Source organism: Clupea harengus, chromosome 13 (genome assembly GCF_900700415.2).
Source record: "Clupea harengus chromosome 13, Ch_v2.0.2, whole genome shotgun sequence".
Taxonomy (NCBI): Eukaryota; Metazoa; Chordata; class Actinopteri; order Clupeiformes; family Clupeidae; genus Clupea; species Clupea harengus.
Window position 1 is genome coordinate 24647655 of NC_045164.1, and position 23426 is coordinate 24671080.

At 42.9% G+C, this 23426-nt stretch overlaps 2 protein-coding genes and 2 long non-coding RNA genes across 7 annotated transcripts in view; 3 read left to right on the forward strand and 1 right to left on the reverse strand.

Annotated features, from left to right (window-relative positions):
* plekha1a (pleckstrin homology domain containing, family A (phosphoinositide binding specific) member 1a) overlaps positions 1 to 11844 on the reverse strand; it is a 23539-nt gene extending 11695 nt beyond the window's left edge. For 3 of the 4 annotated variants that reach the window (XM_031578984.1, XM_031578983.1, XM_031578985.1), the window contains exons 1-4: positions 11668 to 11844; positions 4839 to 5024; positions 3975 to 4031; positions 3417 to 3462 (exon numbers count right to left, since the gene is read on the reverse strand). In XM_031578984.1, coding sequence (XP_031434844.1) covers positions 3417 to 3462; positions 3975 to 4031; positions 4839 to 4982 — 247 coding nt within the window. In that variant the 5' untranslated portion in view covers positions 4983 to 5024; positions 11668 to 11844. The remainder of the gene's footprint in view (positions 1 to 3416; positions 3463 to 3974; positions 4032 to 4838; positions 5025 to 11667) is intronic. The other variant, XM_012819864.2, reaches the window with a different exon arrangement.
* On the forward strand, positions 841 to 1620 carry LOC122133423. Its single transcript, XR_006152749.1, has 2 exons — positions 841 to 1424; positions 1466 to 1620. It is a non-coding gene; the product is annotated as an uncharacterized LOC122133423 (long non-coding RNA).
* Positions 11845 to 14149: 2305 nt separating the features above from the next.
* Positions 14150 to 14837, forward strand: LOC116223247. Its single transcript, XR_004164991.1, has 3 exons — positions 14150 to 14188; positions 14607 to 14657; positions 14782 to 14837. It is a non-coding gene; the product is annotated as an uncharacterized LOC116223247 (long non-coding RNA).
* An 8-nt stretch (positions 14838 to 14845) lies between these two features.
* LOC105893459 (deleted in malignant brain tumors 1 protein-like) overlaps positions 14846 to 23426 on the forward strand; it is a 33379-nt gene continuing 24798 nt past the window's right edge. Inside the window, exons 1-3 of the mRNA XM_042709623.1 lie at positions 14846 to 14883; positions 14995 to 15006; positions 15474 to 15693. Of these exons, the coding sequence (XP_042565557.1) occupies positions 15611 to 15693 (83 nt within the window). The 5' untranslated portion in view covers positions 14846 to 14883; positions 14995 to 15006; positions 15474 to 15610. The remainder of the gene's footprint in view (positions 14884 to 14994; positions 15007 to 15473; positions 15694 to 23426) is intronic.

Sequence of the window (23426 nt, forward strand, 5' to 3'; positions counted from 1 at the left end):
TGCCTGATGCCTTGAGGTCAGTCAGGCGTGTTTGTCTTAACATTTATCTCTGCAGAGACCTAGTTACACTTTAGCCAAAAATATGTGGGGGGGGGGAAGCGTGTGCGAATGAGCCATTCTGACTGGCATAACCAAGCCGTAAAGTGGAACTCGAGATTCCATAAACAGACAAACACACACACACACACACACACACACACACACACACACACACACACACACACACACAGTCTCTGTGGTTGAGTCACTGTGCATAACCCTTCCATAACTCACGCTTTTGGCCCAGGCATCTGTATGAATCACACGCCGTCAACTCTGCGGGCCTCCTTACCGTAAGGCAGAGATAAATGGCCAACTTCACCCAAAACAGCCCCCACCTTCAAAACAACATGCAAGCAGCTCCACTCTTAAGTGGAAACACATTTGGGTTCTGAAACATGACAACTGCAACTGAAACACGCTCAATTCAGCTTAAAACAGCACCACTGAAAGCACATTCAAATCTCACACTGCACATCCAGATGTACACCGAGTATTTTTAAGTAACCCATCTCAACCATCCGAACATGGCTTACAGTCAAAACACAATAGAGTAGAACATTGCAACTATGCCGCTGCAAAGAAAAAGAAAATCACATGCATACTGAAAGAGGAACTGAAAGAGGGCCGATATAGTCTTCATCTACTATCCTGACTGAAATAAAATCACACACATGGACTACTATCGCTAAAATCATTTGCCTTTCATATACATGGCGTGCACCGCAAGCTGCCAGCAGCCCTCAGGTTCAGCATTTCCCATCATACGGTCATACTGCCAAGAAAGCATTCACTAGCTTTGTTCATATTTAACCCCAGAAAATCACACCTTGTGGATATTTATAAATTCTCTACGCTAAGGAGGTTCTGATGAGGATGCCAGCATCCTGTGAGAGACGGAGGTTGTGTGTGTGTGTGTGTGTGTGTGTGCGTGAGAGTGAAATGCACTTACGTAAGTGTGTGCTTAAATGTACATGCGCTGTTGTAAAAGTAAGTCAAGTTTACCTCCTGGGAAAAAAGCAAGAGTGCATTACTGTGTGGGTTCGTTATTAAGATCACGTGTGCCCACGGGCCGTGTCCCTGCTCTCTGCCCGAGAGGTGTGTGCCCACGAGCCATGTCCCTGCCCTCTGCCCGAGAGGTGTGTGCCCACGGGCCGTGTCCCTGCCCTCTGCCCGAGAGGTGTGTGCCCACGGGCCGTGTCCCTGCCCTCTGCCCGAGAGGTGTGTGCCCACGGGCCATGTCCCTGCCCTCTGCCCGAGAGGTGTGTGCCCACGGGCCATGTCCCTGCCCTCTGCCCGAGAGGTGTGTGCCCACGGGCCATGTCCCTGCCCTCTGCCCGAGAGGTGTGTGCCCACGGGCCATGTCCCTGCCCTCTGCCCGAGAGGTGTGTGCCCACGGGCCATGTCCCTGCCCTCTGCCCGAGAGGCCTGGAGGGTGAGGCGGGCTCGCAACATTTCTAACTTCCTGATAGTCCTCCGGGCAAGCATTCTTCAGATTTTGGTTGCCCAAAGGAAAAAAAATACCTTTTTTTAAAATGCAGAAAGGTAAATGTGCAAAGAAGGCAAAAAAGGAAAAAAGAACCACAAAAAAAAGCATAACCTTTATTTAATAATCTGCAACAATAATAAAATATCATTAATGCATCTTACCAAGTTGGCTCTTCTTACTCAGTTCTTACTTCTTTATGGTGAAGCAGAGCTCAAATATTGGCATAAATCCATGATCATTATTACCCATGGATGTGGTAATAAGGTGTTTGCTGGTTTAACGTTCTGACTGTTAAGGTTCTTTCCTACTTGGATACCTGTATATTAGAGTAGGCTATATGTGCTTCAGATAAGATCGACTGAGAAAATCGATGTTGTTTAAACAAGACTTTAGATGTTCAGATCTTTCCTACACTGTTTTTAATAACCTGTTTATAAATGTTTTTGACAGCAGATATTGTATACAATATGTTTGTTCAGGTCTAACAGTGTAAAAAGCTTAAGGCATAACCGAGGATGTAGCCAAGGCTGTCGATGAAGAATTTCATAAAGATCTTAAAAATAGGCTAATTGGTGGATGTGAACTGTGCTAGCATTGTTTTCTCCAAACCAATAGAAATAAAATCAGGTTTCAAAGCTGTCAGACCAAATACAACTATGGTCTTTTCTCAGAAGAAGACTTGGTTAAGTTTATTAATGCATTCCAGTTAGTAGACTTAGTTAGTTATGTCTCCACAGATAGGCAACAGTAAACAAAACCAGCAGCCTGCTATCGATACAATGTATTAAACTGATATTAGGGGGATTTTATTTCACTTAAGGGATCATTTCTGATAGCCTGTTGGACAGGGACAGGGGGCCCTCATTTCATTGACGAGCAACTGGCAACGAGCAAAGTCTGCCGTGCAGGAACTAAAACTAATTTAATAATTTGGCAAAATCCTTTTGCTAATTCAATTCCATTGGCAAGACCCTAAGAGGGTCGGCACAATGTTCATGCCACACGATAGCTTTAGTTAATTTAGTTTAATGAATTTAATTAAGGCCCAGGGAACATTCTGGTAACCCAATGGGGAAAATGTGATTGTCCCGGGACACCGGGCGAGCCTGAGATGACACCACAGCTGACAAGAAGAACAGCAGAGGACATACCGTCACGTCAAAGGAAATCCCACTATGGAAACAGTGAGTCTTTGTATGCGTACATGTTTGTGTAGAAGACTGAGTGCATGACTGAATGTTTGTGAATCTTTGTATTTATGTTCTATTGGTGTGTGTGTGTGTGTGTGTGTGTGTGTGTGTGTCAGTGTGGGAAAGAAAGTGCACATTTGAGTGTTTGTGAATACTGTGTGTGTGTGTGTGTGTGTGTGTGTGTGTGTGTGTGTGTATATATGTGTGTGCAAGTGCATATGGGCCGAGGACAGACAAAAGGAAACGGGAGCGTGTTTGTTAAACAGAGCTCACTGTGGAAAGGGTCAACACTAGCCTGAGCGGGAGGCTCACACTCCCCCCACCCCACCCCCCCACCCTGGCTTCCTCTGCCGCTGAGAAAACCACCAACACCAGAAGACGCCCATGAGCCACAGGATGGAGGCCTATACGAGTCTGCTGCTCATCTTCCCCAGAGCAGAACAGAGCTCACGCTGTACTCCCTTCTCACCCCCAGAGCAGAGCAGAGCTCACGCTGTACTCCCTTCTCACCCCCAGGGCAGAGCTCACGCTGTACTCCCTTCTCACCCCCAGAGCAGAGCAGAGCTCACGCTGTACTCCCTTCTCACCCCCAGGGCAGAGCTCACGCTGTACTCCCTTCTCACCCCCAGAGCAGAACAGAGCTCATGGTGTACTCCCTTCTCACACCCAGAGCAGAGCAGAGCTCACGCTGTACTCACCGAAGCAGTACTCAGCTTTGGGCCTCAGCTTGGTGGCATCGCTGACCTGAGGTGACGAGAGGAGAGAAAAAGAGAGAAGGAGGAGGAGGAGGAGGAGGAGGAGAAAGAGTGGGAAAAGAGAAGAGAAAGAAAGATCAGGACAGGCGTTGGATGCCTTCATTTCAGCAGGAAAACAATGATACATTGATTCATTGATAAAGCAATGGCTCTGGCTTAAGCAATGGCTCTGGCTTAACCAATGGCGTTGGCCAAAAATACCACCAACTCACCAATGCCACGGGCCACACTTCATCCAAACAACAGTAAAAACAGGATCTATATTCTACGGGTGCCTTCTCTTGCAGGGCTGAATACAACGTTGGTGTTAAATAAAGTATGCTCTGCATACAGATGTGGTCTGAGATCATTTCCAGCACACTCTTCCAGGGAAGAGGCCTTACATATTTTACAATGGGGTGTGTGATGATGGCAGGATGGATAAAGAGAGAGAGAGAGAGAGAGAGAGAGAGAGAGAGAGAAAGAGAGAGAGAGAAATAGAGAGAAAGTAAAACAACTCACCTTTGAGATGTAGGTGAGCTTCAGGGAACCCTGACAGGCTGCACCTACAGGCAGATTCTGACCAGACATAAAAAGAAAAAAAGAATACATTTACATTTAGTCATTTAGCAGACGCTTTTATCCAAAGCGACGTACAAGGGAGAGAACAATCAAGCTACGAGCAATAGAGACCTAGTGTAACAATAAATACTATTTTACATAAGAAATAGAAAAAAAATGCAGGAATGTTACTGCTGTAAGTGCAAGTTAAGTACTAGTAGAAGTGCAAGTTAGGAAGGGAGGTGATCTCTGAAGAGTTGGGTCTTCAAGAGCTTCTTAAAAGGTAAAAGGTCCCGCCCCTGCTCTGGTAGTGCTGGGGCGTCCCTCTCTACCCTTAAAAAGCTCTTGAAGACCAAAAAGATACAACGTGTCAGACAATAATGATAAATGTAGCTCACTCACAGAAACACAAAGCAGCTGAGGACTCTCAAAATAGACATTTATGTATTATTGATACTAGGGATGCTATGAGCACACGACTACTTTGGCACAGATGCAGACGTGTTTAGTATGCCTCGGGCGACACTAGGGCTCTAGGGGAGACCGAACGTACAAGTTGAGTCAAAGCCTCTGTGGCTCACATTTGAGACCATGAAGACAAGATGCTTCACATTGCTTTGCTTAGTTTCTCTACAATATTTCTTCAGATAGTATTTAATTTATTTATTTTGAAAATAATGTTTATTTGTTCTATGCAAGACCTTGTTTTTTTTTTGCCCAACAAAGAATGTGCATATTTTTAAATAAAGCTCATTATCTACATCTTGCAAAGTCTCATTATCTACATCTGGCAAGTCATCTTGCAGTATCTCCGTGGCTCCTCACCTGTGGGTTATCCATGTACCAGACCAGGCTGCCCTGCTGGCCCGTGTCCAGGATGAAGTAGCGGCGCAGGAACTTGCCGCTGCCCTCCTGCTCCTCGATGTCCAGGAAGCCACAGATGCGATTCTGCCGATCCACGTAAGGCATGGCGCCGGCTGCTCATGCCACGAGTGCGCTACCCGGCAAAAGCTGCAGTGGGGACAAGACACAGGGCACTGAGTGTAAGGCAGGGGAGACGAGAGATGAGATCTCTCCCTCTCAGTCGTTTTTCTGGCCCCTTCTAACTCTGTTTATCTTTCTCCAGCTCTCGCTCGGTTTTGGCTAGTGGCTCTCTCGCTCCTCTTTCTCTCCTTCCCCCCCTGTCATTCCTTCTCCTTCTCCGTTCCTCTCTCTTCATCCCTAGCTCCACACACACACACACACACAGCTGAATCTGGGCTGGATTTATAACTGCCGCCTGAGTCACATGCTCTCATCTCATCCGTCAATTCATTCTGTGTGAATCACACACAGCGGACCCACATCACATACAAAACCAAAACGCTGCGCTGGGAGATCGGTACCAAAACAGATGTACAGATATACAAACAGCATTCCAGGCAAATGTATCAGTCTAGATAAAAACACAGAGGGTAGCCCTGCTGATTGCATCCTGCATGCGGGCCCATGACTCAAAGAGAATTGCACATACCAACTGTGAATGCAAGACCGACCTAAGTGTACTTATTGTACTTGTTCACACAACATGTACCATTAATTACCCAACCTTAGCCACGATGGTAACTTTGTCCGTTAGATTACGAAAATGGGAACAAAGTGTTGGGCATGTGTTAGGTCACCCTGACCACAGATGTCATGACATGCTGGAACAAAACGTCTGCTTCTGGCACATTCTGCATTATTCAGTAAAAGAGATAAAAGGTCTCCGGTAATGTCTGGCATCCATTTAAAAAAAAAAGTTCATGTCGATACACAATCAGTTTAACCAGACAGTCTTGCCGCCATCCCAGACCTCAAAACTCACAGGGCTACTAACATACATCCGCCCCGTCTTGGCCTGTGTGATGGTCGGACCTACAGACACTGGGCCCAGGCTAATCGATGCGAGTCAAACAATTATTGGAATAAGGAGCCATTGGACGGCACAAGCGGTGGGGTCGGGGGGTGGGGTGGGGGAGAAGAAGGAGGCATCGTCAGACTCACATACACGAGACAAGAGTCTGCAGCTGAGTGGGCGGAACAAGGGCCAGCAGTGTGAGCGTGAGATAGTGAGAGTGCGGAGGAGGGAGGGAGAGGGGGAGGAAGGGAGGGAGAGGGGGAGGAAGAGCTGGAGACAGAGGCCGAGGAGGACACTTCTCTCGTTTATAAATAGAGAGTGTGAGCGAGGAGAGAGACACGAGCCACTGGGGCGAAAGACACGTCAGCCTGCGCATGAGGGTGTGTGTGTGTGTGTTCAGGCATACTGTACTAACAGGACAGAAGGGAAAAAGGAAGGAGAGCATGTCGGATCCATAAGGGGGAGAGAGGGAGAGAAAGAAAGAGAGAGACAGAGACAGAGAGAGAGAGTAATGGAGAGAGCTAAAATGAGAGTCTCTTCATTAAACAATGCTCCCACGGACAGATAAAGGCAGCCTTCTCTCCCTCTGAGACTGCAGGCCGGGACGCTTAAGGCCTGTGAGCAAAAAGAATGACGGTATTAAAAAAAAAAAAAAAGGCAACAAAAAAGAAAAGAAAGAAAGAAAGAAAGAAAGAAAGAAAGAAAGAGAGTGAAGCTTGTGACCGAAACAAAGGCCACTGTGTCACTGTGCGGGATGGAGGGCAACAATGAAGAGGCAGAACTTTTGCATGATTCATCCAGAGGCCCTCCTCAGAGCACATCATGTTATGCCTGAGCATGAAGTAGCCTCTTGTCTGCTGGAATGTCCCCCTGCCCTGCAGAGTCTGAGCGTTGGCGATGGCGATGGCGTCACCCCAACAAGGGAGACACAGACATACTGGGCGAAAGACTAAGAAGGCAGCGCGGACCGTGATAACATGCAATTCCAAGTTTAAGGTTCTCTCTCCTCACCTAATAAGATAGGAGTACATGTCTGTGTATGCCTGTCAATACTTACTTACTTAAGTATTCACCTGCAAAAACACACACGCACACGCACACGCCTCCTTTCCTTGGAGAGGAGGCTGAGAGAAAAAAAAATAGGTCAGGTTGAAATAAAGGGAATGAATGAAGTCACACTTCAACACCGAGCACATAATGAATAAGGAAGTGTACACCTAATACTGCTGTGATGACTGTAATAAAGTCTATGGATGCTCAATCTTTCTTTAACAGGACTTGTTTTTCCATCAGGAAGAACAGCCGGGATATTGTTGATAATGCTGACGGCTGAAGTAGAACTTCAGTGGTCAAGGAAGAAGATTTCAGCTACCTTCCATTGGCTAATCATTGATAAACAAACTATGGGGGGTAGATCAACTGCATTTAACTGACATTAGTTATGCAACATTATGAAGAAAGTTCAACCAAGGACAATTTGTCTAAACAAACCCTCCTACCATATGAGTTGGGCCAATTAAGCCTGATTCTAAAACAAGCTATTCTGGAGGGTGCGTCACCTGAGTGGGACCAGAGCCTTGTTTAGGAACTGGAATACGGAGTAGATAAGACAGAATTAGCCTAACCACATGCTATCCTACTTATTTTTGAGATCACAAGCTACAACAGTGAGAATGGAGGTCTTCGCATAGACACATGAGCCAAAGCTATTGATCAACCAAATCGCAAGACCACATTTATAAAAAACACTGAGCAATATCATTCAAGAATTGAAGACCAGTTTGTTTGCCAACAAGCCAAGCAGCCTATTCTTCACAGTTGTAAGAAATGTCATTGATACAAAAGTACATACATTGACTGGCGCGTGCTTTGCTGATCAGGGTATACTAATCTCCATGACTCTTGGTTCTGTGCTGCTTGCACACATTTTACAAGACGTGCATTACCCTGTGAGCGCAGTCTGAGGTCTTCATATGGAAGAAAAGCTGCGTGTGTGGGAGGCTGTGTGCGTGTGTGTGTGCATGTGTGTGTTCGACTGGAGCGTAACGAGAGGCATGCCCGGTCATGCTCACCTTGGACTCGCCTCTCACAGAGCAAAAAGAAAAAAGTTGCCACGGTCAGACTCAAGCACAGGCCAAATCCACTTGATACTCGGCGCTGCTTCTGCTGCGACACTCATGCATCATCACATATTTCAGTTGGAAGGCTGAGCAACCACACAAGCAAGACGAGCAAAAATTAAAATCACCTGGATTGCACACGCCTTCTTCGTGACTGAAGAAAATCTTTGCATTCAGAACATCATACATCAACAGTTAAGGGATTAAGGGACCCCAGAGAATTCAGTGGCTGGGCTTTTTGTTTGACTCATTAAAATATCGCCAGGAGGAAAAGTAATGTGTCACCAATTAAACGATTTTGCAGCGAACAGGGAGAGACAGTGGGCATGTTTGAACGGCTGGGAGCAGACAGACAAGCGGATGCGTTTGCAGGGTTCTCTGATGGCACAAGCGGATGCGTTTGCAGGGTTCTCTGATGGCACAAGCGGATGCGTTTGCAGGGTTCTCTGATGGCACAAGCGGATGCGTTAGCAGGGTTCTCTGATGGCACAAGCGGATGCGTTTGCAGGGTTCTCTGATGGCACAAGTGGATGCGTTTGCAGGGTTCTCTGATGGCACAAGCGGATGCGTTTGCAGGGTTCTCTGATGGCACAAGCGGATGCGTTTGCAGGGTTCTCTGATGGCACAAGCGGATGCGTTTGCAGGGTTCTCTGATGGCACAAGCGGATGCGTTTGCAGGGTTCTCTGATGGCACAAGCGGATGCGTTTGCAGGGTTCTCTGATGGCACAAGCGGATGCGTTTGCAGGGTTCTCTGATGGCACAAGCGGATGCGTTTGCAGGGTTCTCTGATGGCACAAGCGGATGCGTTTGCAGGGTTCTCTGATGGCACAAGCGGATGCGTTTGCAGGGTTCTCTGATGGCACAAGCGGATGCGTTTGCAGGGTTCTCTGATGGCACAAGCGGATGCGTTTGCAGGGTTCTCTGATGGCACAAGCGGATGCGTTTGCAGGGTTCTCTGATGGCACAAGTGGATGCGTTTGCAGGGTTCTCTGATGGCACAAGCGGATGCGTTTGCAGGGTTCTCTGATGGCACAAGCGGATGCGTTTGCAGGGTTCTCTAATGGCACAAGTGGAGCGTCCCAGATGAGCCCAGATAGAGCATGACTGAAGTGTGTGTAGGGGCGGGGGCATCTTTTTTTGACCTACTTTATACACAACACTGCAACAGGAATCAGCAGTTTGTAAGGCTCTGGGCCTATATGATTGCTGTGTTTGTGTGTTTGTGTGTTTGTGTGTGTGTGTGTGTGTGTGTGTGTGTGTTTGTTTATTACTAGCCTACATCGGATGACTATTTCTATTTGGACAAGAGGGGGAAAATAGGTTACACTTCCTCTAATCTCCTAATCTTGGGGAATAATTCCATTCATCCCATTCTTTAATGTATGATTTAATCCCTTCTATCTCTTTCTCTCTCCTCAATGCCACATTCCATTCATCCCATTCTTGAATGTATGATTTAATCCCTTCTGTCTCTTTCTCTCTCCTCATGCCATATACATAGGAACACACACACACACACTCCTTCCTTTTTCTCCTCTCACAGTAAAAAAAAAAAAAAAAAAAAACACACCCTAAAAAACACTCCCTGAGCAACACAGAAAGTAATCCAGCCCTGCCCTGCATCTGAATAGTATGTAATTGTAGCTGTGCGAGTGAGCATACTCTCTCTCCCTCCCTTTCTCTTTCTCTCACAGACACACACACACACACACTCACTCACAAAGTTCTTCACAAAAAAGCCTCTGCAAACAGCCAATAACTGCGGCAGCAAAAGGTGAAAAGCAGGTCACCATTAGCTTCAGGCCCCCAAGTCCAAATTCTGCCTCTCTGGCACTTGGTAGGCTGGAGCCACTCAAAGACTCAGCCAAGGAATATATAGCATGGCATTGGGTAAGGCTGCATAACAGCACTGTGGCTGTTGGCATTCAATAAACACATTAAATATCAATACTGTTGGATTTTTCTTTTCATGGGCAAATCAACAGACTCTTGGTGCTGAGCTACAGAATCTCACACTGCATGCACATGTTTTCTGTGTGTGTGTGTATGTGTGTGAGAGATCAGTAGTATGGCTTGCCTAGTTTGCACATGCAATAATGTGTGTGTGTGTGTGTGTGAGAAAGAGAGAGACCAGTGTGGCTTGCCTAGTTTGCACATGCATGAAGTGTGTGTGTGTGTGTGTGAGAAAGAGAGAGACCTGTGTGGCTTGCCTAGTTTGCACATGCATTAAGTGTGTGTGTGTGTGTGTGTGTGTGTGTGTGTGTGTGTGTGTGTGTGTGTGTGTGTGTGTGTGTGTGTGTGTGTGAGAAAGAGAGAGACCTGTGTGGCTTGCCTAGTTTGCACATGCATTAAGTGTGTGTGCGGCAGAGACCAGTGCAGTTTGCACATGCAATAGGGGTGCATGGCTGGGCCATCTTGAAGCCCACGTTAGTTTCCTGTCCTTTTCTGTAAAAAGGAAGTAAGTCAACCTAGGTGAGCTTCTCATAGTATCTTCTTCTTAACAATAAATGGTAAATCCTTGTGTCAATCCAGACAAATCACCAAGATGAAAAACTATAGGCCCACTTCATTCAATTAAGTGAAGGCTGGTCCACTTGAGTGGCAAGTTAAGGTAATATAGGAATGTGAAACTTTAACAATGCACCACACAGCTTACATTACAAGACAGAGGATGTGTTTGACATTTCGGATCTGGTGCTAAGATTTCTATTTAGCAAGGTCTGGTTAACAAACATTGGGAGTCCTTTGCCTAACTGATGGAATTAACAGTCTCGGATATGTGTCATAAAAGTGGATACACCACTTATAAATGCAGCCATCCCAAATAGCCAATGGTGCTATACAAAAAATGTATCACAATAAAACAACGTCACCACGGGAAAAGAGAAACACTTGTCATTTCAATGTCTGTCACAACTGTTACAGCACACACACGAGAAAAGCAACACTACTAAAACCAGTGACACCTTACATGCAACTTCGTCAACTTTGCTAACTAGCAACCACAGAATTTACAAGCTAGCGTTTCTTCTATTCTCCAACTTGTGCTGTGGCCTGATAAAACTTGTAACGTGTAAAACGACTTTTCCCAGCACAGATTCATTTTAACAATGCTTTCACTGTTCATCTAGAGAGCATCGCTACCTATAAACAGTCAATGGACGTAGGTTCACTGAAAGGCTGTAAAGAAAAAACCTCATCAAATCTTTCTAAAGTTAGTTGCTAACGTTGACGTAAACCTTACACTTTAAGTTAGGTTAGCCAGCTCGCAAATGTTCTCCTAGCCAACTTCACTACTGGGAGAGCTAACCCTAGCTACCCTGCAAGATAGCAATCACTGTTAACCGTAACCAGCTCGAGGCTGGTTGCTGTCAAGTCAAATCTACAACATAATCAGAACAAGCGTGTCGTTTGTTTTCTATCTAACATAAAACAATGTTGTAACGTTAACTTTTCAACTGGCTCATCGTGGTCCTGTATCCCGGATACCTTGTCAGTTAGCTACACTGGCTAACTAGCTAACGTTAACTTCTGTAGCAAGTTTGAACAAGTTCAAATCAATGCTAATTCGGACACCAGAGCTAGTGAGTTTAATTCATCTCCATAAGCAGGTATTTACACGAGTGAAGAAGTTTGTGCCAGCTGGCAACTTACATGGCTCTATACCACTGAAGAAGTTGGGGGAAAAAAATCAGCGTGTGCAGGATTTCAGCCCATCTCCCGTTTTCACCTTGGTGCCTGCGTGAGCGTGCCTGTCTGTGCGGTGCCACAGCCACACTAGCGAAAGATTGTTGAACTGCGTTACGTTAGCAACGTTAGTTACGTGCTGCTTCAACGTAGACAGCATGCTAGTTTTATAAACCAAAGACCTCAAACTAAACTCACTATCCACAGACATTATCAGACAATATAGTTATAGACAAGGAACCGCATCAGGCGAAAGACAACAGTAAATGAACATCAGAGACTATAATACATTTAGCAGCAATCAAGTCACTTATCAAATGCTCACCTTCATTTTAAAGATTAGTCAGAACAGTGGTAGACCGTTAAACCTACTGTAATGCAGTCATTTTTACTGTAAGGCCTACAATATCACCTAATTGCACATACCCCTACTTCCTATTAGGCTTAGTATGCATATTAGCTTAAACATGACATCTTCATTAATAACGTTTCTGGGAACTTTACTATGCATTTGATGTCCAACACATAATACAGAGCGTAATTATATTTACAATAAGTCAATGCATGAGAGAAATAACCAAGAAATAAACGTCTGGGTAATTTTTTGGAGAACCATCGTCGTAGCGTCTGGATGGGCCCATTTCTGTGCTAGCTACAGAGCGCCACCTGTTGATGAAAAAGGATAATACCCAATAATATCAAACATCACCACAGCTCCACAGAAAGCCTTAATCGTGCAAGTCAAAGAAAGACATGATATTGATATTTAAATGCAGTCTTAGGCTATTGTATTCCAAGAATTGGATGTGGCTGTGGATTTGTCTCCGATTTCTGGAGATTACTGTTGTTTATGTCCGAGGCATGGATCTGGACAAGATACCCGAATGATGCTTTAAAGAACACTGTTACAATAAAAAAAATGAAGAAAAGTGTTTTTTAGTACTCATTTGTGGAGTAGCCTATCAAAGCTTATGTCCATACAACAGTGAATTCCATTGCTCAGTGATGCATGGTAGCCTATTTTCAAGCCCAACAGCTTAAATGGAAAATAACTGAGAAAAGTTTTATAAGGGGAGGATCGAAGCCAACTTTTACAATCAAATGTCAAACAAAATGAATAACCCGATTAACACGGAACACTTAGCTGAGAACTGTGTTACTTCCTGCTAAATGATTTCCTCTGACACGTACGTTTCAAAGAGAGTTGGCAATAACAATGAGAAAATGCCATGTTGATCTCATGTGTTGGAACTAATAAACAGTCACATTGCAGGCTGTTACAATGCCAGTGGCAAACACACATGAATAAAGAATTCACAGCTGAATCAATTCACTGTCTCAAACCTGGTTTCCCATCATAGCACACACAAACATCTATCACTGGGGAGTAAGACATAGCAATGACAGTAACAGTTACCACTTTAGAAGCCAACATTTACAAATGAACAGTGCCTGTACTCTTGAGGCGCTGCACTATAGTCTACTGTTCGTAGGCTTATATTACAGTCCATGTAACTAAATCAATTAAACTAACGTTATTCACGGCCATTTGTTCATTTCGCAGATAAACAACAGGGTGAAGCCAGTACTCATTCAGACAAAGTGCTGAATCAGGTGAAATGGTGAAAACATTGCTCATTTGTAATATTATCTGTGAAATGGTGAAAAACATTGCTCTCATTTGTAATATTATCTGTGAAATGGTGAAAAACATTGCTCTCATTTGTAATATTATCTGTGAAATGGTGAAAAACATTGCTCTCATTTGTAATATTATCTGTGAAAGGGTGAAAAACATTGCTCTCATTTGTAATACTATCTGTGAAATGGTGAAAAACATTGCTCTCATTTGTAATATTATAAATGAAAACAATGCCCTGTTATCTGTTATCGTCATGTCAGCTTCAGGAATACTGTTGTGTCAGCAATATTTACAGGCAGTTCAGTTTGTTCATTTAATTGCCATAATCTAATTGATTAATTTGATCAATTATTTATGTATCAATTTTCACATCAAGCTGGTTGAGGACACACACTTATGTCTGGAATAACTGCAAATAGTTGCAGTTCTGCTTATGTGGCACCACACAACTTGGCCTAACTTGCCACCACAGTGAATATGTTTGAACTAATCACACATAATAAACTCATGCCATCTCACAGGTCCTCCTGACATCTCATCAACTTTACAACACCCTCCATGCTCTGCCCCATCTTATCATGTCAACGTCTTTGATGATGGCTTATCCATTACACAAGTAAATATACGTGAAATGGCCGATATCTATCTACTTCATTGTGACAGATGTACATTTCCCATCATCTTCAACATGAGTTTATGACTCTCATAAGGAAGGATCATGCCCTTGAGGTCTGAAGTTGGGCATATAAGCCTGAAGCAGGACGCTTGAGGACACATTCAAGCTGAGAAGAAAGATGGAGATGAGATCAGTGATTCTTCTGCTCTGCAGCTCTGCTGCTGTTCAAGGTAAGCACTACAGCACTTGTTTTGGTTTATTACAGGTATTTTCTATGCTGTCTGAAGGAGGATGCGTGATCAGTTGCGATACAATAGAATCTATCTGCGACACTATGCAACTATGTATGAACATAAGGTTTATGTTTTCAAAATATAACTCAGGCTTCATAGCCTTGTAAATACTCTCTCTTTTCTATCTGACGCTTATGTACTATGAAAGGAAAGATATTTTTTCATGAAATATTACTTTAACCCTCTGGGGACCTTAAATGTTTTTCTCACTGAACTGCCATTTCCCTTCATTGTACCTTACTTAGTACAAGTCACTTTGGAAAAAAGTGTCTACCAAATGACTGAATGTAAATGTTAAATGGTAAAGACGGTGCAGAATGATTACATGAACTATAACTCTTTATTTGCTCTCCAGGTTACTGGACCGCTTGGCCCACTGTTCCAACAAGTCCTGACGGCCAGACAAGTATTTGACATGATTATGTTTATTTAATTTGGTGTCACACAGATGCTTATTAAAGCTATTCTTAAACAGGAAATATCATATAAATACTTCACTTTTATAAGGTTTGTAATTTTCTGTCCTGCAGCCGACCGTACCTCCTGTAGGGACTACTGTGGCCTCAACGTTGGTAGCTGCTCCTGCTTAAGTTCCTGTCAACGCTATGGAAACTGCTGTCATGACTACAACGGTAATCTAACCACTTCTCTGGTCTTCTGGTGGCTCTCTGATTCTTGGAATTAATACAAAAGGTTCTGTTTTGGAATTAATCGATATTTTCTCTTTTATTCCCTTTCTACAGATTACTGCTACGGTAAAACAACAGTAGAAACAAATCACATCAGTACAATGGCTATATATCTGCAGTTCCACATGTTACCATTCTTCCTTATTTCTGATTCCTACCTGATTCTATATTTGAAAGGAATGCATTCAGTGAATATGCTTCTACGCATTGGAAACAGGAAGTTGATTTTATGTTAAAATATGAAAACATTTCTCAGCGATGCCCCTAACAGTGAAACATAAACACAAAGACTGAGTTTGTCTTTTTAGATGAAATCCATAAGGTAACAGTGACCTTAAAAATGCCTAAAATGCCTAAGATGAAACTGACCACTCACATTATAACAAACAAATACTGGTACAGTTTCAATTACAACAGAGCCTTGTTTTCAGCCAATTGAAGCGAACATCCCAGACAAGCTGAAGCAAACAGTGTTGATTGCTCTGCCTGACAAAAAAATATGGTCATGTAAAGCCCTCTTTGCCCCCCTGTAGCGAACACAGCGGATATCCGACTAGTTGGGGGCAACAGCTCCTGCTCTGGGAGAGTGGAGATAAAGGTCCGTGGCACCTGGGGCACTGTGTGCGATGACAGATGGAACATACCTAATGCTGAAGTGGTTTGCAGACAGATGGGCTGTGGATCAGCCCTGAGTGCTCCTTCCAGTGCTCATTTTGGACAGGGCAGTGGACCAATCTGGCTGGATGATGTCAGGTGCACTGGCCATGAGTCGTCTCTCTCAGAGTGCTACCATAGAGGCCATGGCATCCATGACTGTGGCCACAGTGAAGATGCTGGGGTAGTCTGTCAAGGTAAGGCTGCGCATCTGTCTTTAGGGATAAAGAAAGCTCCTTTTGTCAGTGTGTGCTAAGAATAAGAAGTATGTAGGTATCTGCAGGTTGACTGGGTTGTTACTGGGTGCTCAAGCACATTCACAACTGTTGACACCATGAAGATGCTGGGGGCAGTCTGCCAGGGTAGGGCTACGTTTGGATGTTTAGCGGCCAAGCACCAGAGATGCAAAGGCTCCTTGTGTCTGTGTATGCCTACCAGTGAAGGGGTTTAAGAATGAAAAGATGTTAGTTTTCTTAAACCGGGATCAAGCGCATCTCGTCAACCAGTAATTAGCAAGGTCTATCTGACATGTCCACAAATTTGAGTTTTTACGATATAAAATAAAATAATACATTTTTATAGAATGTTTTTTTCCTCAAAAGTGCACTTGGACCTTGTTCATTCTCAGTTGACAAATTTGGAAGTACCTAGTGACCTATCTCTTACAGTTATACTTTGATTTGTATCATTCATTATACATTAAAATGATTGCTAATACTACTTAGCTGGGTGTTCATATGTACTGTATGTATAGTATACATTACCAGTTAACCTGCAGGCCAATACCAATGCCTCTGGGAAAACTTTATTTTAATAATGCATGTATAGAATAAGTACCTATTTACCAAATATTCAGAAAAAAAAACCTCAACCCTCATCCAAACTCTGGTACTTATCTCTACCATATCTCTAGCCTCTGCCCAATCTAAGCTTCTGTCCTTTACTGTTGACACTGTGTCAACAGAGCATTATTATTCAGAGTATGTATTAAACAGAAAATATCATATAAATACTTCACTTTCATAAGGTTTGTAATTGTCTGTCTTGTAGCCGACCATACCTCCTGTAGGCACAACTGTGGCTATAACGTTGGCAGCTGCTCCTGCACAAGTTCCTGTCAACGCTATGGAAACTGCTGTCATGACTACAACGGTAATCTAACCACTTCTCTGGTCTTCTGGTGGCTCTCTGATTCTTGGAATTAATACAAAAGGTTCTGTTTTGGAATTAATCAATATTTTCTCTTTTATTCTCTCTCTCCAGAGTACTGCTACAGTACATCAACAGCAGAACCAACTACAACAAGTATTACATAGTCCTTTCAGAGTGATCCCATAACATAACATTTAAAATGATTGCTAATACTACTTAGCTGGGTGTTCATATGTATGTATAGTATACATGACCAGTTAACCTGCAGGCCAATATTAATGCCTCTGGGAAAACTTTATTTTAATAATGCATGTATGGAATAAGTACCTATTTAACAAATATTCAGAAAAAACAACTTCAACCCTCGTCCAAACTCTGGTACTTTTCTCTACCATATCTCTAACCTCTGCCCAATCTAAGCTTCTGTCCTTTACTGTTGACACTGTGTCAACAGAGCATTATTATTCAGAGTATGTATTAAACAGAAAATATCATATAAATACTTCACTTTTATAAGGTTTGTAATGTTCTGTCTTGTAGCCAGCTATGACTCCTGTAGGTACAACTGTGGCTACAACGTTGGCAGCTGCTCCTGCACAAGTTCCTGTCATTATTATGGAAACTGCTGTCATGACTACAACGGTAAAACATAAATGTTTCAAGTTAAAACACCAGTCACACATATGTAGTGGTACCTGAAATTGATCTCTTTCTCTCTCTCTCTCTCTCTCTCTCTCTCTCTCTCTCTCTCTCTCTCTCTCTCTCTCTCTCTCTCTCTCTCTCTAAAGACTACTGCAGCACAACAACAAGTCCTGACATCAGCGAGACAACAAGTATTTGACATGATTATGTTTATTTAATTTGGTGTCACACAGATGCTTATTAAAGCTATTTTTCAACAGAAAATATCATATTAATATTTCATTTCTATAAGGTATGTAATTTTCTGTCTTGTAGCCGGCTATGGCTCCTGTAGGTACAACTGTGGCTACAACTTTGGTAGCTGCTCCTGCACAAGCTCCTGTCATTATTATGGAAACTGCTGTCATGACTACAACGGTAAAACATAAATGTTTCAAGTTAAAACACCAGTCACACATATGTAGTGGTACCTGAAATTAATCTCTCTCTCTCTCTCTCTCTCTCTCTCTCTCTCTCTCTATAAAGACTACTGCAGCACAACAACAAGTCCTGACATCAGCGAGACAACAAGTATTTGACAAGATTATGTTAATTTAATTTGGTGTCACACAGATGCTTATTAAAGTTATTTTTCAACAGAAAATATCATATTAATATTTCATTTCTATAAGGTATGTCATTTTCTGTATTGCAGCCGGCCATACCTCCTGTAGGTACAACTGTGGCTACAACTTTGGTAGCTGCTCCTGCACAAGTTCCTGTCAACGCTATGGAAACTGCTGTCATGACTACAACGGTAATCTAACCACTTCTCTGGTCTTGTGGTGGCTCTCTGATTCTTGGAATTAATACAAAAGTTTTGGAATTAATCGATATTTTCTCTTTTATTCCCTCTCTCCAGATTACTGCTACAGTACATCAACAGCAGAACCAGCCACAACAAGTATTACATAGTCCTTTCAGAGTGATCCCATAAGTTTAAAATGATTGCTAATACTACTTAGCTGGGTGTTCATATTTATGTACAGTATACATGACCAGTTAACCTGCAGGCCAATATTAATGCCCCTGGGAAAACTTTATTTTAATAATGCATGTATGGAATAAGTACCTATTTAACAAATATTCAGAAAAAACAACCTCAACCCTTGTCCAAACTCTGGTACTTATTTCTAACATATCTCTAGCCTTTGCCCAATCTAAGCTTCTGTCCTTTACTGTTGACTCTGTGTCAACAGATAACTATTATTCAGAGTATGTATTTCTCATTTTTTGTTCCAGATGTTAATCCACAATGTGGAGGGTACCTTAGTGGTTCTGGATCTTTCTCCAGCCCCTACTATCCAAACTACTATCATGACAATGCCCACTGTGTGTGGAGGCTGTCCGCTCCCTCTGGGCAGAGGATCCTCCTGACATTTTCAGACCTGGAGTGAGTGAGGATATCAGTCTTTGTAGTTTCCCATTTTCCTCAGTTTAAATCTCATCCGTTGTGCCTAGGCTGGTTAAAGTCTGAGTCTATGTCCCAAAAACAGAAGATGTTCACAGTAGCAGATGACATGGGGGGAGGGTTCTTCATTCACGTAAGCTGAAGCCTTCTTATAACCACCTGTGTCTGTTTTCTTCAGGCTGGAGCGCTGCTGTGACTGTGACTACATCACCGTGTATGACGGCCCCTCGGTATACTACAGTCAGCTGGGTCAGCTCTGCTACAACTCCTCTCTGGATACCTTCCACTCCTCCTCCAGCGACATGACCGTGGTCTTCCGTAGTGATCGTGAAGGAGTGAGTCGTGGCTTCCGGGCAGAATTCATTAGCTCCCTGCCAACTGATAAAGGTGAGTGACATCAGGGAGTCCTGAATGAGCCACTGCACAGCATCACTTCTCCTTCTCCACTCAAACTCATTTTTCAGAGTGATCTACTCTGAAGAAAAACAGCTTAGAGCATTTGGCTACTGTAAGGTCATATGACTGAGTTTGTCTTTTTAGATGAAATCCATAAGGTAACAGTGACCTTAAGAATGCCGGAAATGTCTAAGACAGTGGCGAGTCTAGAAAATTTTACATGGGGTGGCAAGTTGAAATTGAAGGGTGGCATATCACACACACACACACATGCCTGGTGTCTATATGTATTTATATTAAACTTTATTACAGGCTCAAGGCCCACATGGAAGATGCACAATACATATAATCAATAAATTACATATAAATACATAAGTACAATCATAAATAAATAAAGAAAAACAGCTTAGAGCATTTGGCTACTGTAAGATCATATGACTGAGGTCTGTCTAATGTCAAGTATAACTACTATGAGCTTCATAAAAAGAAATATTTTATTCAACCCTTTCTATAGGCAGGGTTGAGTGTTCCTCAGACAACATGAACATTGTCATTTCAAGATCTTTCCTGAGCTCTCAGGGATACAGTGGTCATGATCTTTATATCAATGATGAGCACTGTCGGCCAACTATCAACAATTACCAGGTGGTGTTTAACTTCCCTCTCAACCGCTGCGGAACTGTGAGAGAGGTATGTCACTCCACATTCAGATATAAACAGTCATATTACAACTTTCAATGTCTTTTTTCAGAAATGTTAGTCATGTACCTTGGATATACAGTGCATATATGGAGCATACAATATAGTTTGATGTTTTGCATATAATAACTGAATCATTTCCATTGACCTCTCCCCCTGTCCCCCGTTCTGTTCAGTTTGAAAGGGGTCGGGTCATTTATCAGAATGCCGTGCGGGGACATGGATCCAGTTCTGGGGAGATCACACGTCAGTCAGGGTTCAAGTTGTCTGTTGCCTGCCACATGGAAAAAGACTCTGTTTCACAGATAATGTATGAGGCATTCGAGGGAATTGACTTTAACATCACTGGAACAGGGCGTTTCAACACCACCATGGCTTTCTTCACCTCCGGAAGTTTCTACCAGCAAATCTATGAGAGTCCCTACAAAGTCTCTCTTAATGAGTACATGTATGTTCAAGTAAGCCTAAGGAGAGATGACAGCAGCCTCGTCCTCTTCCTGGACACATGTGTGGCCTCACCAAACCCACATGACTATGCTGACTACCGCGCCTATTATCTACTGGTCAATGGGTAAGACTACTGGGGTAGACATTTCTCACCCCCCTCCCTCCTCTCCAAGTGCTTAATCACTGTGGTAATATGGCGACACAAATTGAAGTGCCAAACCAAATCCGTTACGGTTGGTTTATGCAGTATTTCCTACCAGGTGTCCAAGTGACAGCACAGCGTGTTCAGCCGCAGTGGTCATACAATGACACTGATTCTGATGCTGTTTCTGACACTGTTTCTGACACTGTTTTTCTCCGCCAGGTGTCCGAGAGACAACACATTCTCCACCCACGTGAGCGGTTCTCGTAGTTACGCACGGTTCAGCTTCCAGGCTTTCAAGTTCCTGCGGACACACTCCTCTGTGTACTTGCAGTGCAAGGTCCTAATCTGTCCTGCCAACGACTACAACTCCCGCTGTCGCCAGGGTTGCCGCACCCGCAAGACTCGAAGCCTGGGCTCTCAGCACCAGATGGCCACCATGGTGCTGGGGCCTATCACGCTGAAAGGTTAAATGCCAACACTACTTATGCCCTTTTTTTATTATTACAATTAAATCATAATTCAGACTGTCATTTCAATTTTTTATTTTGTCCCTGAAATTCAGATGTGAAACAGACTTCCCAGTTTGAGACTAAAGCTGGTCATGACGGCCCACAAATGGGAAACTAATTCTGTTTTTCACTATTTTTTTCTATGACAGCCCACAAATGGGAAACTAATTCTGTTCTTCACTAAGCATAGTGTTAGATGCTTGTGTTAATATGGTTAACATGGTAGACCATTGCAGACTACTGATTTACAGTATCTGTCAATAAATACAAATACATATAAACCAGATTAAATATTCTGCATGTTTATATCATGAATATAAGAATGTACAAGAACATATCAGTAGCTGCTAGAGCAGTGGTTCTCAAACTTTTTCTGTCATTCCCCACTTTGAACAAGGGGGCCTTTTCAAGCCCCACCTGTCCCTTATCGCAACCATAAAATGGTAGGCAAGCTTAAAATAGTAAATTATTGAAATAACCTCAAGTAATAACAAATAGCATCTTATTTAGGTCAGCAAATGCATATTGCTTGGAGTGATTTCATGTTTCATGTTGTAGTGTATTGTTGTTATGGACATGCACACATGGACGGATTATGAAACCATGGGTCAGGACGTGTAACAAAATACACCGCTTCCAACCACAAATAAGAGATACATTTAAGCCACCTCTGATATTAACAAATACAAAGTCTAAAAACAATTGACAGCAAGCAAAGTTAATAACAGCGACTTCACGCAGAGGCTCTGGTTTAGGGCCCCCCTGAGCTCCTGGGCCCGATCGGTAAATTCCATCCCTGCACACACACAGTATTCATAGTTTTCACGTGACTTCAGAATGACCAGCTGGCGGGCAAGAAACGCATTCTACAGCTGTCTATCACTGGAGTTTATACAGGAACCAAACACCTTTCATTCAAGATCATTTAATATCTCCGCTTTAAAATTGTCTGACTTAGGTAGTAAAATGCCAGACAGTTGTTGCTCGGTTGGCTGTTCAAATCAGCGAGGAGACAAGCCCGGATTGTGTTATTATCGCATTTAAAACCCGCCCACGTTGCTGCCAGCTGATTGTAGACGTCTTCTGGGTCAACTTTTCTCAGACGCAGTAAAGTAGCCTTAATTTTGGAGCTGGCAATAAAAGCAGTAACCCTGTTTTGGTCGCCACATTTATCAGAATAACTACCTAAAACGGGAATAGATCGAGAAATAAAGTGAAGAAACAAAGCATCAACATGATTCAAATGTGATTATGTGGGCTTCTGCTATGAGGTTGCGACAAGTACCTAAGCAAGTAGGCTAGGCTACTGTATTTTGTCATCCAACTGGTAATACTACAATGCAAATATAAAATATATGGGAAGATAATTTCAGTTGTCATTCGCCAGACCAGGTATTCGTACTTGTTGAAACCAGGAAATTGTGTCAAATGATAAAGAACAGGGTTGGGTAGGCTAAAGGCTGCTAGCTAACAGCAGGTAGCTAGCTAGCTGGTAGCTAGCTATTAAATGGCAATCATCTTTGCTGTGATTATGAAGATGTTTTTTGTTTTCACCTTCCAGACGACAGCATTGTGAACCCATCCACTTCTGAGAATTAAATTACTATCTGTGCTTTTGTATGCTTTCAGTTTTAGAGATGTGTAGGCCGGATTTTCTATTAGATAGATGTAAATATCGTCAACTGGAGCTCAGGCAGGGACTTCGACGACGTTATAGAAAAAAAATATCAGCGGGTGCAGTAAAGGGATCACAAGTTCCCAAAATGTTATTTTTTTCTAGATATCTCTGTCTGGCTATTGTGGTTTTATCTGTGGTTGGTGGTGATCGTAATTGAGTAGGCTGCACTGCTCGAAGATGTCCACTGTTTGTCGACATCTTCGCTGTTCTTTTTGCCTGACAGGTACCCATTGTAATCACGTGATTGAAAACTATGAATTGTATTTCTTTCTGTTGACGGACTTTTACTTTGACATCATACTCGTCTCTTGGGATAGGGAACAACTGTGACAGTTAGCAACGCACATATCTAGTAAGCCTCTATTAAATTATGCTTTTCCTGGTACCCTGGAAAACAATGACTACGTTTTTTCGCTGTCTCACACTGTGATAAATATATTTAAGTGACCTATGTTTAAATTCTATGAACTGTGTTAGTTCGTTGAAACGTAAAATGTAATTATTATTCATTTAGATACGTTACGTTCTAATATGTGACCGTTAGCACACCATTCATTCATAACTCCGTTGGTGGCTAACGTTGGCACTTATTAGCCAGCTGTGCTCTAATCTGTTGTTGCTCTGATTCTTGGTGTAATGAATCTAATAGTAACTTGCTGTGTTAATTTAAGATACCTTCTAAGTATTTTCCGTTTCTTGTGTATTATCGTTTCA